Source organism: Arachis ipaensis, chromosome B04, assembly GCF_000816755.2.
Source record: "Arachis ipaensis cultivar K30076 chromosome B04, Araip1.1, whole genome shotgun sequence".
In the NCBI taxonomy this organism is placed as follows: domain Eukaryota; kingdom Viridiplantae; phylum Streptophyta; class Magnoliopsida; order Fabales; family Fabaceae; genus Arachis; species Arachis ipaensis.
The window spans coordinates 70,584,330-70,601,223 of NC_029788.2; the positions used below are offsets into that span (position 1 = coordinate 70,584,330).

A 16,894-nucleotide genomic window follows, 5' to 3' on the forward strand; every position below is an offset into this window, starting at 1 on the left:
AGAGCAAGTTGCCAAGTACCTTGGTGCAATCATGAAGCTAAATGCTAAATTATTTGGTAATGAGACTTGGGAAGAAGAACCTCCCTTGCTCACCAGTGAACTAAGTGATCTGGATCAACTGAGATTGCCTCAAAAGAAACAGGATCCTGGAAAGTTCTTAATACCTTGTACCATAGGTTCCATGACCTTTGAGAAGGCTCTATGTGACCTTGGGTCAGGGATAAACCTCATGCCACTCTCTGTAATGGAGAAACTGGAATCTTTGAGGTGCAAGCTGCCAGAATCTCATTAGAAATGGCAGACAACTCCAGAAAACAAGCTTATGGACAAGTAGAGGACGTGATGGTAAATGTTGAAGGCTTTTACATCCCTGCTGATTTCATAATCTTAGACACTGGGAAGGATGAGGATGAATCCATCATCCTTGGAAGACCCTTCCTAGCCACAGCAAGAGCTGTGATTGATGTAGACAGAGGTAAATTAGTCCTTCAATTGAATGGGGACTCCCTTGTGTTTAAAGCACAAGGTTATCATCCTGTAAACATGGAAAAGAGGCACGATAAGCTTCTCTCAGTACAGTGTCAAATAAAGCCCCCACAATCAAACTTTAAGTTTGGTGTTGAGAGGCCTCAGCCAAACTCTAAGTTTGGTGTTGAACTCCCATATCCAAACTCTAAGTTTGGTGTTGGGAGTCTATAAAATTGACCTGATCACCTGTGTGGCTCCATGAGAGCCCACTGTCAAGCTATTGACATTAAAGAAGCGCTTGTTGGGAGGCAACCCAATCTTTATTTATCTAATTTTATTTTTATTTTTGTTGTTCTTTCATATTTTATTAGGTTCATGATCATGTGGAGTCACAAAATAAATAGAAAAATCAAAAACAGAATCAAAAATAGCAGAAGAAAAATCACACCCTGGAGGAAGGGCTTACTGGCGTTTAAACGCCAGTAAGGAGCATCTGGCTGGCGTTCAACGCCAGAAAAGAGCATGGATCTGGCGTTGAACGCCCAAAACAAGCAGCATCCTGGCGTTCAGACGCCAGGAATGCACACTGAGGAAAGCTGGCGCTGAACGCCAGAATTGCATGCAAAGGCATTTTACATGCCTCAATGGTGCAGGGATGTAAATCCTTGACACCTCAGGATCTGTGGACCCCACAGGATCATCTCAGCATCTGTGGACCCCACAGAATCCCCACCTACCTCCACTCATATTCTTCCCTCTTCTCAATGTTCATCCTCTCTTCACAATAAACACCCTTCCCCAAAACCCTTCACCAATCACCTCAAGCTCTCTTCCCTATTACCCATTCACCACTCACAACCATCCACCCTTCCCTATAAACCTACCTCATAAACCCCACCTACCTTCAAAATTCAAAATCACTTTCCCACCCAAACCCACCCCATATGGCCGAACCTAACTCCTCTCCCTCTACTATATAAACCCCTCCATTCTTCTTCATTTTCACACAACAAAACCCTCTCATCCCCTTCTTGGCCGAAACACAACCCCTCTCTCCCTCTCTTCCATTTCTTCTTCTTATTCTTCTTCTTCTTCTTTTCTTTCTTCTCTTGCTCGAGGGCGAGCAATATTCTAAGTTTGGTGTGGTAAAAGCATAAAGCTTTTTGTTTTTCCATTACCATTGATGGCACCTAAGACCGGAGAATCCTCTAGAAAAGGGAAAGGGAAGACAAAAGCTTCCACCTCCGAGTCATGGGAGATGGAAAGATTCATCTCCAAAGTCCATCAAGACCACTTCTATGATGTTATGGCCAAGAAGAAGGTGATCCCCGAGGTCCCTTTCAAACTCAAGAAAAATGAGTATTCGGAGATCCGACATGAGATCCAAAGAAGAGGTTGGGAAGTTCTAACAAACCCCATCCAACAAGTCGGAATTCTAATGGTTCAAGAGTTCTATGCTAATGCATGGATCACTAGGAACCATGATTAAAGTAAGAACCCGAACCCAAAGAATTATCTCACCATGGTTCGGGGAAATTAATTAGATTTTAGTCCGGAAAATGTGAGGTTGGCGTTCAACTTGCCAATAATGGAAGAGAACGCACGCCCCTACACAAGGAGAGTCAACTTTGATCAAAGGTTGGACCTAGTCCTCATGGACATATGTGTGGAAGGAGCTCAATGGAAGATTGACTCAAAAGGCAAACTGGTTCAACTGAGAAGACTGGACCTTAAGCCTGTAGCTAGAGGATGGTTGGAGTTTATTCAACACTCAATCATTCCCACTAGCAACCGGTTTGAAGTTACTATAGACCGGGCCATCATGATCCATAGCATCATGATTGGAGAAGAGGTGGAGGTTCATGAGATTATACCTCAAGAACTCTAAAAGGTGGCTAACAAGACCTCCACAGTGGCAAGGTTAGCCTTTCCTCACCTCATTTGCCATCTATGCAATTCGGCTGGGATTGACATAGAAGGAGATATCCTCATTGATGAGGACAAGCCCATCACTAAGAAAAGGATGGAGCAAACAAGAGAGCCTATTCATGGATCTCAAGAGACGCATGAACAAGCTCATCACCAAGAAATCCCTGAGATGCCTCAAGGGATGCACTTTCCTCCATAGAACTTTTGGGAGTAAATCAACACCTTCCTAGGAGAACTGAGTTCCAACATGGGACAACTAAGGGTGGAACATCAAGAGCACTCAATCATCCTCCATGAAATTAGAGAAGATCAAAGAGCTATGAGGGAGGAGCAACAAAGACAAGGAAGAGACATAGAAGAGCTCAAGGACATCATTTGTTCCTCAAGAAGAAAATGCCACCATCACTAAGGTGGACTCATTCCTTATTCTCAAATTTTCTGTTTTTCGTTTTCTTAATGTTAAGTGCTTATCTATGTTAGTGTCTTATTACATGATCATTAGTCTTTAGTAACCTTGTCTTAAAGTTATGAATGTCCTATGAATCCATCACCCCTCTTAAATGAAAAATGTTTTTAATTCAAAAGAACAAGAAGTACATGAGTTTCGAATTTATCCTTGAACTTAGTTTAATTATATTGATGTGGAGACAATACTTTTTGTTTTCCGAATGAATGCTTGAACAGTGCATATGTCTTTTGAAGTTGGTGTTTTAGAATGTTAAATATGTTGGCTCTTGAAAGAATGATGACAAGGAGACATGTTATCTGATAATCTGAAAAATCATAAAAATGATTCTTGAAGCAAGAAAAGGCAGTGAATACAAAGCTTGCAGAAAAAAAATGGCGAAAAGAGAAAAAGAAAAAAAAAAAAGAAAAAGCAAGCAGAAAAAGCCAAAAGCTCTTAAAACCAAAAGGCAAGAGCAAAAAGCTAATAACCCTTAAAACCAAAAGGCAAGGGTAAATAAAAAAGATCCCAAGGCTTTGAGCATCAGTGGATAGGAGGGCCTAAAGGAATAAAATCCCGGCCTAAGCGGCTAAACCAAGCTGTCCCTAACCATGTGCTTGTCGCGTGAAGGTGTCAAGTGAAAACTTGAGACTGAGCGGTTAAAGTCAAGGTCCAAAGCAAAAGAAGAGTGTGCTTAAGAATCCCTGGACACCTCTAATTAGGGACTTTAGCAAAGCTGAGTCACAATCTGGAAAGGTTCACCCAGTTATAAGTCTGTGGCATTTATGTATCCGGTGGTAATACTGGAAAACAAAGTGCTTAGGGCCACGGCCAAGACTCATAAAGTAGCTGTGTTCAAGAATCAACATACTGAACTAAGAGAATCAATAACACTATCTGATCTCTGAGTTCTTATAGATGCCAATCATTCTGAGCCAAAACTATTCAAGAGGCAAAAAGCTACAAGTCCCGCTCATCTGATTGGAGCTATGTTTCATTGATAGTTTGGAATTTATAGTATATTCTCTTCTTTTTATCCAATTTGATTTTCAGTTGCTTGGGGACAAGCAACAATTTAAGTTTGGTGTTGTGATGAGCAGATAATTTATACGCTTTTTGGCATTGTTTTTAGTATGTTTTTAGTAGGATCTAGTTACTTTTAGGGATGTTTTTTATTAGTTTTTATGTTAACTTCACATTTCTGGACTTTACTATGAGTTTGTGTGTTTTTCTGTGATTTCAGGTATTTTCTGGCTGAAATTGAGGGACTTGAGCAAAAATCAGATTCAGAGGTAGAAGAAGGACTGCTGATGATGTTGGATTCTGACCTCCCTGCACTCAAAGTGGATTTTCTGGAGCTACAGAACTCAAAATGGCCCGCTTCCAATTGCGTTGGAAAGTAGACATCCAGGGCTTTCCAGAAATATATAATAGTCCATACTTTGGCCGAGTTTAGATGACGCAAAAAGGTATTGAACGCCAGTTCTATGCTGCAGTCTGGAGTTAAACGCCAGAAACACGTCACAAACCAGAGTTGAACACCAAAAACACGTTACAACTTGGCGTTCAACTCCAAAAGAAGCCTCTGCACGTGTAAACTTCAAGCTCAGCCCAAGCACACACCATGTGGGCCCCGGAAGTGGATTTATGCATCAATTACTTACTTTTGTAAACCCTAGTAGCTAGTTTAGTATAAATAGGACTTTTTTTTTACTATTGTAAGGGACATCTTATGATTTTTAGTTCAACTTTGGATCATATTGATCACGTTTGGGGGCTGGCCATTCGGCCATGCCTGAACCTTCATCACTTATGTATTTTCAATGGTAGAGTTTCTACACACCATAGATTAAGGTGTGGAGCTCTGCTGTTCCTCATGAATTAATACAAAGTACTACTATTTTTCTATTCAATTCAACTTATTCCGCTTCTAAGATATCCATTCACACTTCAACATGAACGTGATGATCGTGACAGTCATCATCATTCCCTATGAACACGTGCCTGACAACCACTTCCGTTCTACCTTAGATTGAATGAGTATCTCTTGGATTCCTTAATCAGAATCTTCGTGGTATAAGTTAGAACCCATGGATGGCCATTCCTGAGATCCGGAAAGTCTAAACCTTGTCTGTGGTATTCCGAGTAGGATCTGGAAGGGATGGCTGTGACGAGCTTCAAACTCGCGAGTGCTGGGCGTAGTGACAGACGCAAAAGGATCAATGGATCCTATTCCAGTATGATCGAGAATCGACAGATGATTAACCATGCAGTGACAGCGCATTGGACCATTTTCACTGAGAGGACAGGATGTAGCCATTGACAATGGTGATGCCTAACATACAGCTTGCCATGGAAAGGAGTAGGCTTGATTGGATGAAGACAGCAGGAAAGCAGAGGTTCAGAGGAACGAAAGCATCTTTATACGCTTATCTGAAATTCTCACCAATGAATTACATAAGTATCTCTATCTTTATTTTCTGTTTAGTTATTATTATTATTCGAAAACTCCATAACCATAATATCCGCCTGACTGAGATTTACAAGGTGACCATAGCTTGCTTCAAGCCGACAATCTCCGTGGAATCGACCCTTACTCACGTAAGGTTTATTACTTGGATGACCCGGTGCACTTGCTGGTTAGTTGTATCGAAGTTGTGACAAATTATGAATTAAGATTAGAGCACCAAGTTTTTGGAGCCATTACCAGGGATTACAATTTCGTACACCAGCGTCGCTGGCCAAAACTCCTACTCACGCGTACGGGTGAATGACGTGTGCGCGTGGCCCTCAATTCTCCAAAAGCTCATTTCTTCATGAATTCTCCACTTTGCATGCCTTTCTCTTCACTTCTTCCATCCAATACTTGCCTTATGAACCTGAAATCACTCAACAAACACATCAAGGCATCGAATGGAATTAAAGTGAATTAAAATCACCAATTTAAGGGCCTAAAAAGCATGTTTTTACACTTAAGCACAAATTAAGAGAGAATTACAAAATCATGCTATTTCATTGAATAAATGTGAGAAAAAGGTGATAAAATCCCCTAAATTAAGCACAAGATAAACCACAAAATTGGGGTTTATCACACACCAAACTTTATCCATGAAACACATACACAACCTTAAACAAAAGGCAAAACAAAAATGAAAAGAAAATATCAAATGTTGTGTCGCTTCCCAACAAGCGCTTCTTTAACATTACTAGCTTGACAGTGGTTCCTTGCTAAGGTAGAAGGTGATCATAATGCTTCAGCTCTTCCCCTCTCACTTTGAATTTTCTCACTATGTTTTCATGTAATAGCTCAATATGCTCAAGAGATAGGATGTTTTTCATTGTATATAGCAGTAATGGATGGTGAGATAGCACCACTTTCTCCCCTTGTGAGAAGTCTTCAGTAGAAATTTTCTTGTTCCTCCACTCTCTAGACATTTTCTTCTTGGGAGCTTCCTCCTTATTTGATGCACACTCAATATCAAACTTAGGTTTGATGCCAGGGGGTTTGTTGATTGCAAAGGGAGGCTTTGGTTGCAAGCTCTTGTTAGTTTCAATTGAGTTTTCAACTTGCTGCACCTTCTTTTTCTCTTCTTTTCTTCCCAAGCATGGAAAAGAAGTTCCTGGAAGTGATTTATTAGGTGTTTCCTTCAAGTTTAGATCCTTGGCTTCAACCTTCTTACAGTCCTCTTGATCACTTAAGTGATGCATGCTCTTTAAAACATGAAAAACTAAATGTTCCTCATGCACCCTTAATATTAATTCACCTTTTTTAACATCAATGAGGGCTCTCCTACTGACTAGGAAAGGTCTTCCTAAAATAATGGAAATTCTCATCTTCCACCATGTCAAGAATAACAAACTTCACTGGAAAGAAGAATTTTCCCACTTTAATTAAGACATTTTCAACTATCTTATATGCAAGCTTCATTGATTTGTCTGCCAGTTGTAGAGCTAATTTTGTGGGATTCAATTCTTGAATTTATAGCCTCTTCATCACAGATTAGGGCATCAAATTAATACTTGCCTCCAAATCACATGATACTCTCTCAAAGGTGGTATTGGTGCGTAAAATTAGAACTCACACAACTTCATCGGCAAGTGCACCGGATCGTCCAAGTAGTACCTCAGGTGAGTGAGGGTCGATCCCACAAGGATTGTTGGACTGAACAAGCAATAGTTATCCTGTAGGTCTTAGTTAGGTAATCAGAGAAAGGGTTGTTGATTGTTGAATTTGCATAAAACAATAATAAAGAAAGCAGTAAAGAATTGGTGTAGAAACAATAATGAACGAACAGCTAAGGTCTCAGAGATAATTACCTTTCCGAATTAATATTTCTTGCCAACTATTTTAACAATGAATGATTCATTCTATGGCAAACCATAAGTGATTAAAACCTATTTCCCTAGCGAATTAATCTCCTCCAATCCTACTCAAAACGCCACAGAAAAGGTCAGATCTTTCGAATCAAAGGGTGAAGTTCAGAAAACTAGTTTAGCACCACAGAAACCTCAATTACCCCAAAGCTAACTAGATTATATGTCACGTATCTAATTAGCCCAGATAGATTGCGATGTAGGAGGGATGAACGCCCATGACATGGGTGATCTCGTTGTCTTCTGCTCCCTGGCTAGGTTGGTCCTTCTTGGGTGTTGAACTCCCAATACGGACGTTCAACACCAGTTTTGGCAATTGTTCTAAAAAAGAAGTATAGACTATTACATATTGCTGGAATTCTTTGGAAGTTATCTTTTCAAAGCTGTTGAGACCACGTCAATTAGACCTCTGTAGCGCAAGATATGCTCGTTGGAATGCACAAAGGTCAGGATTGACGGCATCTGCTATCCTTCCTTCATATCTAAACAAGATTCTGCCAAATTCACCCAAAAATTACCTAAAATCATAGAAATAACACAAAAACTCAAAGTAGGATCCAAAAGATAAATTTTGCACTAAAACATACTAAAAATAAATAAAATATAACCAAAAACACTAAGAAAATACTATGAAAATGGGTATAAGATGCTTTGTCATCAGGTATTGCCAATAGTACAGAGAATTTGAAAACTCCCTGGATCTTTTTTTCTTTGTTGAAAAGTTCCTTTGAATAATTGCACTACACTCTTTGGTCATCACCACTGTTTGGCCTCCCTTCAAAGATCTTTTCTTGGACAACAAGTCCTTCATGAATTTAGCGTTCAATGGCATTTTTTCAAGTGCTTCTATGAAGGGAATGTTGATGTGCAGTGTCTTGAATATCTCCAAGAATTTGGAGTATTACTTCTCCTTATTTTTCCCTTGGAGCCTTTGATAATATGAAATTCTTGGCTTATACTCTAACACTTAGACCTTCTATCTTGATGCATCTTTTGAAGCTTGAATTATATGTTCCTGAGAGGGTGGGGTCACGTGCTCCACTTGACTATTGGTGTCCCCTTTTACTTCTTTCCCTTGTTTGTCACTGGTCTTCTCCTTGTCCTCCTGTTCCACCACCGTTCCACTTCTTAAATAAATAACTTTGCATTCTTTCTTTGGGTTTGGAATTGTGTCACTTAGAAGGCCATTGTGGGTTTTACCAATTTTTATGCAATTTGACCTATTGTTCTTCCAACTTTCTAATTGAGGCACCTAGATTCTGGAAGTTAGACTTTGTTTCTTCAATGAAGCCTCTAGTTTCTTGCATGAATGTGAATGCATTTTGGGAGAGTTTCTCCATGGCCAGTCCAAGATTAGAGATCCCTTGAGAGTCTTGAAATGGTTGGGTGAGGGGTGGTTGTTTTTTGTGAGAGTGGTTTTGAGGGTTGAGATGGTGTCTATTGTGTTTATGGGGGTTGAAGGAATGATGTTGAGGTTGGAAGTGGTTTTGTTGATGGTTATTCTTGAAATCAATAAATGTACACTAACTCAAAGTATTGCTCAATTAACCAAGAAATCAATGTTTAACTTGCAATAATTAGTTTATCGAATGAAATTCTAAGAGAAAAAAAACTAAAGATGCAAACGCATCAGAATCCTCTACCTCAACTCGCATATTCATTCATTTTCTCAATCAATTTCATATTCAATCAATTTACTACTCATAAGCCCTCATCAATAATTCAGATCAATTCAATAAAACTCGTTTTCACTAAATCAAAAGTCTCAAATTAACATCGATAATCCATTCTTCAATTCTGTTTGGAATTCCCAAAAGCATAACTCTCTGGTGCGTGAAATTAGAACTCGCACAACTTAACCGGCAAGTGCACCTGTCCTCCAAGTAATACCTCGGGTGAGTGAGGGTCGATCCCACAAGAATTGTCGGACCGTCAAGCAATGGTTATCCTGTTGGACTTAGTCAGGCAAACAGTAAAAGAGAGTTGTTGTTGAAAATGCATAAAACAAGGCAATAAAGAAAGTGATAAGGGTTTCGTGTAAAATCAATATAAGACAATAGTTAAGGTCTCGGAGATATGTTTATCTTTCCGGATTAAAACTTCTTGTTAACTATTTTAATAATGAATGATTCATTCTAAGAAAAACTGTAAATGATTAAACCCTAATCTCTTGGTGATTTAATCTCCTCTAATCCTTATAAAATGCCACTCCCGTGGTCATTCAACTCAGACCGGAAGATGAAGTTCAGAAAACTAGTTTATACCATAAAAGCCCTAATCACCCCAATCCCGGCTGAATAGATGTTGCTTATCCCCATCAGGTTGTGTGATTAGCCGTCTAGGATGCGTGTTCTCAAGCTGTAGTTCAAGCGAGATAACTCTCCCGAGAACCACAAGAACTCATGTAGAGAAAGGGTCATACTCCCGTTCCACCTAGTCTCATAAGATTAAGAACGAAAACAACACCTTAGAATTGAATCAAACATATATTAAAATAGAAGAATAATAATCTTAATCCATAGAAATAAATAGAGCTCCTAACCTTAACCAAGAGGTTTAGTTGCTCATAACTTACAGAGAAAACAGGGTTCTGAAAAGTGTAGGAGTAAGAAGATCCAAAACCTAAGTGATCTTTTCCTTTAAATACTAACCTAATAATAAATGCTAAACCTAAAAGATATTATTTGTGAATAAAAATTACAAAAAGAAAATAAAATAAAAATAATAAGTGCTAAATCCATTTGGAGGCCCAAAGAGGTGTGAAATGGGCTGCTTACTGGCGTTCAACTTCAAGAATGGGCGTTGAACACCAAGGGGGGAAGCGTGCATCTCTAGCTTGTGCCCCCTGCTGGCGCTAAATGCCAGGCGGGCGTTAAGTGCCGAAGGAGGGTGTTGCCAACATTTTCCTTTCCTTTGCTCCAGGCTTCTCCAAACTACTCCAAATTTCACCTAAAACCATAAAAATACAAGAAAAACTCAAAGTAGCATCCAAATGTGATTTTTGCACTAAAATCAAGTAAAAGTAAATAAAATCTAACTTAAAATAATATAAAAATAACTAGAAAAAGGGTATAAGATACTCACGCATCACTTTCAAATTTGAAATAATTGCATAAAGCTGACTTTCAACTTCATTCTCAAGTTCAATAATTTTCCAAAGACTCAAAATCATCTTTCTTCACCAATCAAATTCAAATACCATAAGTTCACCAAAAACTCTAAAAATGAGATTCTTTAATCAAACTCAAAACATAGTTCTTTTCATATGAAATTGAGCTCAGAACATAATCATTTTCTTAATGAATCAAACTCAAAACAAAATCCTTATCTCAATAAGTTAAAATCAAAACATAATACTTTTCTTAATAAATTAAACTCAAAACAAAATTCCTTTCTTTGTAAATAAAACTGAAAACATAATTCTTTTTTCGATAAATCGAACTAAAAACATGACTCCTTTCGTAATAAATCGAAATCAAATAATATAATTCTTAAATCAAATTTTCTTCTAAATAACGCTTCAAACAAGGTCTCAGAGTTTTATAAAAATTTCAGTAGCATCTCCTCTAAAATTCAGACTTTACTACCCTTCACGGGTTCCAACCACCACACCAAACATCTCTCAATCATTCAAATAACTTCCAGTAAAACATTATCACAACAATACCAACTCAACTCAAGGAATCAACAAAGTCTAGAATTCAAGCAACCAATCTCATCAATCACAATTCAAACCAACTTCAACAAAATCAATCAGTAAACCAGAATTCTCAGCATTCTCAAACCATTTCAAAACCAAACTATTTCTCAATATAAATATGCCAATCGAGTTTCCAAATCAAGCTTTCATTAATTATCACAACGACAACTCAATCAGTCAGGAATTCAATCAGGTAAACCAATCACATTCTTTCAAAATTACTCAGTCAATCTATAAGACTCACATAATCACAAAAAATATATTTTTGCATTAATATCGACTTATAAAAATTCTTGATAATAAAATGAGTTTAAGAAAAGCGCTCCTACCTCATTAGTTGAAACCCAGAATTAAATGCGACAAACCCTTTTTATTTTATAATTCGCATCACCAACAGTAACTTTGATAGATTCCTGATAATATCAACAGTGTTGATGGCCACAACGGTAACTAAATTGATGTGGATTATAATGAAAGTGAAAACGAATATTAGATATAACTAGAGCAGATAATCGTGGCAAAACAAGGCAAAATAAGTTCATTCTCACCACAAGAACATACCAAAAGATATAACAGTAGCTCCAATGGCGATTAGAAACTCCAACGGCAACTGTAGCAACAACTCTAGTAATTAGGATAACGGTGACAACATCAACAACCATAAAAACTATATGATCTACAACAGCAACAGCCACAGCAGAACTAAACAAAACTTACTCTAAGCAGGGGAAACAAGGCAGTGGTGCCGCCGACTTTTTTTGGAAAGAAGAACGGCAACATATTTCTGGCAGTCCAGCAACAGTGGTGTCAATAAGGACTGGCTCCAACAGCCACATGCAACTCGGCGACGGCCCTCCATCATCGGCAACGGTGGCTTCACGCAGCTTCCCTGGTTGTGACGGTTGTAACAACGGCTTTGGGTGGCATTTCCGGCGATGGCAGCGACGTTCTCGATGACGTGCATGGCAGGGACAACTTGGATGCGACAAGGATAGAGCACAACGACAATGGCTCCTCACTGCAGTGATGGAAGGTTCAGTGGCTCCCTTCGATGGTGTTCTGATGCATGAGCATCTTAAGCACTTTTCATTGGATTTTATTATAGAAAAGTTATGACTTCTGCTTGATAATTATCTGATTTTAATGCTATTCTATTAGTACTTTGATTTTTTTGGTTTCATAATTCTTGTAGAGAAATGTTAGGAAAAGAGAAGCAAAACAACAAGGAGGAACCAAGAACTAAAGACAAGTGGAAAGAGAATTTCATGCAGTTCCAGCGGCAATAGAAAGCCAACTTCCAGAACGATATATAATAGTTCATACTTTTTTCTGGCATCACGGTGCTAAACGCTATGACATTGGCGTGTAGCTCACTTTCCACTTTTCCCCCAACCCTAATCCCCTAACGGCTAACCCTCTCCGCCACCACCTCACCTCACTCTGTCACAGTGTCACTCACCCAGCCATCGCCGCCAGCTGCCCGCCGTCGTCTTCTTCGTCTCACCGCCGGTCTGAACTCCGAAGTCTGAAGGTGAAGGAACTAAGGAAGTAGGAACAGCCGAACAGGATAGACCTGCGGCTATCTCTCATCGCCGGCTCCGTCGCCCTTGCTGTTGCCGCGCCGTCGGCCTCGCCGTTGCCGCGCTCTTCTGCTCTGTCAAACAGGTTAGCTCCAGTTCTCCTCTTAGTCTGTTCTGCACTTCTTGCTGTTACAGTGTTATGACTTATGAATAATGTTGTTCACTTGTTCTGCACTTCTCCTCTGTTCTCCAGCAACCTTAAACTGTACTTCTCCTATGTTATTCTATTCTGTGTTAAAAACTTAAAATTTTTGGGATGAATATGCTTGTTGAAAGCTTGAATCTATGAAATATGAATTATGTTGTTTTGTTGATTTGTTTTGTGTTGAATATGCTTGTTGAAAACGTGAAAACTTGTTTTGTTGATTTGTTCTGGGATGGATATGCTTGTGACTAATGCTTGAAACCGAGGTGTTGAATATGCTTGTTGAATATGAATAATGTTAATCTAATGTTGTTCTGTTATGAATATGCTTGTGCTGTGAATATTTAAGATTGCTGTGAATAATGTAACTATTTAAGATTGCTGTGAATTTAACTATTTAAGCCCTTAAGGTTGCTGTCTTGTTGAATAGGGAATAGGAATTAAGGAATTTAGGATTGCTATTGTTTTATACTTTTGTTGTTTTGCTACTCCATAATCCATATTCTTTTAGAATGGCTTCTGCGAATATACCATCAGAAACACCATCTTCGCAAGAACAAGGATCAACTCCTGATGCATCAATCGGAACCCAAAAAAACAATAATAGAGCAAAAACCGATCCTGCATGGGGTCATTGTAAACAAGTTGTGGAGTCTGGAAAAACAATTCTGCTATGCATATATTGTGAGAAGCTTATTAGGGGTGGAGGAATTCATCGGTTTAAGCTTCATTTGGCTGGAAAAGGAGGAGATATTGAGTCTTGTCGAAAGGTGCCAGCTGCAGTGAGACACCAATTCCATCAAAGCATTGAAGAGCTTCGAAGCAAGAAAAGAAAAACTCAAGAACAATATGCAGAAAGTTATAATGCTTGTGATGATGTTGAAAGAGAATTTGACGAGATCGAACGTAATGAGATGCAACAACAACAAAAATCCAGGGTTCTAGCACCAATCTTTAGAAAAGGAAAACAAGTCAAAGGTTTACAATCCTATTTTCCATCGGCAACAACACCCGGAGCTCAACCAACTATCAAAAGCGTTCTTCAAAGCAAAGAAATAGTGGAGAAGTGTGATATTGCTATTGCAAAATGGATGATGGATGCCTCTGTTCCATTTAATGCGGTTAATTCAGCTTATTATCAACCAATGATTGATGCTATTGCAAGCATGGGTGCAGGGTATAAAGGGCCAAATTATCCAAGAGTCCGTGGGTATTTGTTGAGTAAATTAGTTGAGGATGTGAGGAAAATGATTGATGGTTATCGTGAGATTTGGAAGCAAACTGGATGCACTATTATGGCCGATGGATGGACTGATCGTTGTAGGCGTACTTTGATTAATTTTTTAGTTTATTGTCCTAAAGGAACTGTTTTTCTAAAGTCAGTTGATGCTTCTAATGTCTCAAAAACTGCTGAAACTTTGTTTAAGTTGTTTAGGGATGTTGTATTGTTTGTTGGTCCTAAGAATGTTGTGCATATTGTAACGGACAATGCTGCAAACTATGTTGCTGCGGAAAGGTTGTTGGAGGCTGAGTTTCCTAAATTGTATTGGTCCCCTTGTGTAGCTCGTTGTGTTAATCTGATGTTTCAAGATATTGGGAAGTAGCAAGAAGTGAGTCAAACTATGTCACAAGCTTCAATGATCACTAAGTATATCTATAATCATTGCTATCCACTGTTCTTGATGAGAAAGTTTACAGGTGGGCAGGAAATACTTCGTCCAGCTCCAACTCGGTTTGCTACTAATTTCATTGCTTTGCAAAGTATTTTAGCTCAAAAGGATCCTTTGAGAGCTATGGTGACCTCTAAAGAATGGACAAGCTCAGCTTACTCCAAAGAAGCCAAAGCTAAGAAATTTGTGGATCAAGTCTTGGATTCTAAATTTTGGAGTCAATGCACTGATATTGTTAAGCTTACTGAGCCACTTGTTCGTGTTTTACGTATTGTGGATAGTGAAGACAGAGTTGCCATGGGTTTTCTTTATTCAGCTTATCATAAGGCTAGAGAAGAAATAGTGAAGAGGTTTCAGAAAGAAAGAGGGTTGTTGATCCTTATTTGAAGATTTTAGATACCCGTTGGGATACACAGCTTAAGAAAAATCTTCATGCCACTGGTTATTGGTTAAATCCAGCTTTTTGATTTAATGCTGAAGAATTTGAAAAGCACAAACAAACAATTTCTGGCTTGTTGGATGTCATTGAGAAATATGCTTATGATGATCCTGTACTGAATTCTAAGCTGACAAGTGAGAAGAGGATCTTTAAGAATGCTGAGCAAGATTTTAGAAGACCCTCTGCAATACGTGAACGAACCACTGTTATGCCAGGTGAATTTCTTCATAAATTTGGTCTTTCACGATTGTGATGTATTTATTATGTGATATTTATGATTGTGATAAATTATTTATCTATTTTTTATGTTAAGATCAATGGTGGGAATCTTATGGTAGTGGAGCACCAAATTTGCAAAAGTTGGCTATTCGTGTTTTAAGCCAAACTTGTAGCTTTTCAGGTTGTGAGCGTAACTGGAGTATTTTTGAACATATTCACTCAAAGAAGAGGAATCGGTTAGAGCATCAAAAACTTAATGATCTTGTTTATGTTCATTACAACTTAAGGTTACAACAAGGTACTTTCTCGATTGTTTTAAGTTGAAAGAATTATTTTAAAATCTTAATCATCACATGAGTAACGAAATATATTGATAACATAGGAACCAAATGAGAAACCAAGTTTATGATCCAATTTGTCTTGATGCATTTGAGGATCATTCGGAATGGATACTGAAAGATTCACCACCATTTTTAACTCCTGAAGAAGTTGATGCTTTACGAAATGATCTTGCAAATATGTCTCTTCAATCACCTTTAGATGATTTAGGTATGCTTTTATTTATTATGAATTATGATCAACTATGATTTTCGTATGCCTTATAACATGTTTTATATTATTTTTATCTTGATTTGTGAAACATTATCTATAATGCTAGATCAATTGGATTTGGAAGATGATCAGGATGATGGAGCTAATAATTCTATGGAAAATGCAAATCAAAATGAAACTAATCAGGATGTAGCCCCACATTTGTCAGATGAAGAGCAACTTGCCGACTTCGAAATCACTCCTTGGATTTAGTTTATGAATTGTTATCCTTATTGTGTTTAATTAAGATACTAATGTACTAGTACTAACTAATTTCATGTTTATCTTTGTATTGGTTATATTTAGACTTTGAAACTTGGTTGTTTTTAAAATGTTGGTGAAGAACTAAAGATATGTATTTTGAATTTATTAAGTTTATGACTATTTTTAGTATTTTATATTTTTTATTTACGTGAAATCGGTTTTACCGGTTCAACCAGCAGTTTATCGGTTGAACCAATAAACCAGTGAACCAGTAACCTGACGGGTTCGATCACCGGTTCGGTTCTTACAACTATGACTATGAGGATTTTAATTTTCTGCACTATGGGCAACTAAACCTCCATTATTAAGGTTAGGAGCTCTGTTTACTTTGATGGATTAATAATTATTTGTTCCTCTACTCTTGATTGATGCATTATTTATGTTTAAGAGTTGGTTTCATTCTTCATTCTAGGATTTAGTGTGTATTAGAAAATAACTCTAATAAGAGTACACGTACTAATAAGACACGAAACAATGTGGCCGTATCACATTTGTACACGTGGTGTGTAACAGCCTTATCTCATTTACAATGCAAACGAGATACATATACTCTTATTTCATTTACACTGTAAACGAGATAACAGTGGGCGAGACCTATATATATGTATTTCATCCATAACGCCTCTTTTTCCTTATCACATTCATTTCTTCAACTTTTTCCCACTTTATCCTTTTCTAATCAAATTTTCGAGTTACTACGAGATTATGGCGCGCGTTGATGAACACAATGTGGACAACTGAACGTGACATGGCACATTGCTGGGGCAGTCGACTTTGAGGTTGGTGTTGTTTTTTGTTTTAATGTTTATGTTAAAATACATACATGTATAGCCATACTTAGTATACTTTTATAGAAGTAGTATGCATTATATATTAGGCGAATGAATATATTATTAATAATAGTTTAAATGATAGCATATAATTTTAGGCATACTTTGAAATGGATTTGTTAGTTAAATGTTTATTTAGGTTTATTTTTCTTTCAACTAAATTATTAAGGATATGTTTATTAACTTAGTCGTTAATTATTTAACTAAATATTTTTTAGTTAACTTAATTAAGTAATAAGA

General features: G+C 37.8%; 2 protein-coding genes across 2 annotated transcripts; both read left to right on the top strand.

Annotated features, from left to right (window-relative positions):
* On the top strand, window positions 11,924-14,245 carry LOC107636550. The gene is made up of 4 exons (XM_016340049.1): window positions 11,924-11,949; window positions 12,109-12,195; window positions 12,483-12,581; window positions 13,153-14,245. Exons 1-4 carry the CDS (start codon window positions 11,924-11,926, stop codon window positions 14,243-14,245), a joined length of 1,305 nt encoding a protein of 434 aa, XP_016195535.1.
* LOC110271511 lies at window positions 14,264-15,773 on the top strand. Its single transcript, XM_021122460.1, has 5 exons — window positions 14,264-14,612; window positions 14,792-14,965; window positions 15,064-15,256; window positions 15,352-15,518; window positions 15,628-15,773. The coding sequence occupies exons 1-5, from the start codon at window positions 14,264-14,266 to the stop codon at window positions 15,771-15,773; spliced, it is 1,029 nt and encodes a 342-aa protein (XP_020978119.1).

Coding starts and splice junctions, on each gene's coding strand:
- LOC110271511 (XM_021122460.1), top strand. CDS start 14,264: ATGTCACAAGCTTCAATGATCACTAAGTATATCTATAATCATTGCTAT. Junction 14,966..15,063: donor ACGAACCACTGTTATGCCAG/GTGAATTTCTTC, acceptor TTTTATGTTAAG/ATCAATGGTGGGAATCTTAT. Junction 15,519..15,627: donor ATCACCTTTAGATGATTTAG/GTATGCTTTTAT, acceptor CTATAATGCTAG/ATCAATTGGATTTGGAAGAT.
- LOC107636550 (XM_016340049.1), top strand. CDS start 11,924: ATGGCTCCTCACTGCAGTGATGGAAG. Junction 11,950..12,108: donor CCTCACTGCAGTGATGGAAG/GTTCAGTGGCTC, acceptor TAATTCTTGTAG/AGAAATGTTAGGAAAAGAGA. Junction 12,582..13,152: donor TCTTCTGCTCTGTCAAACAG/GTTAGCTCCAGT, acceptor ATATTCTTTTAG/AATGGCTTCTGCGAATATAC.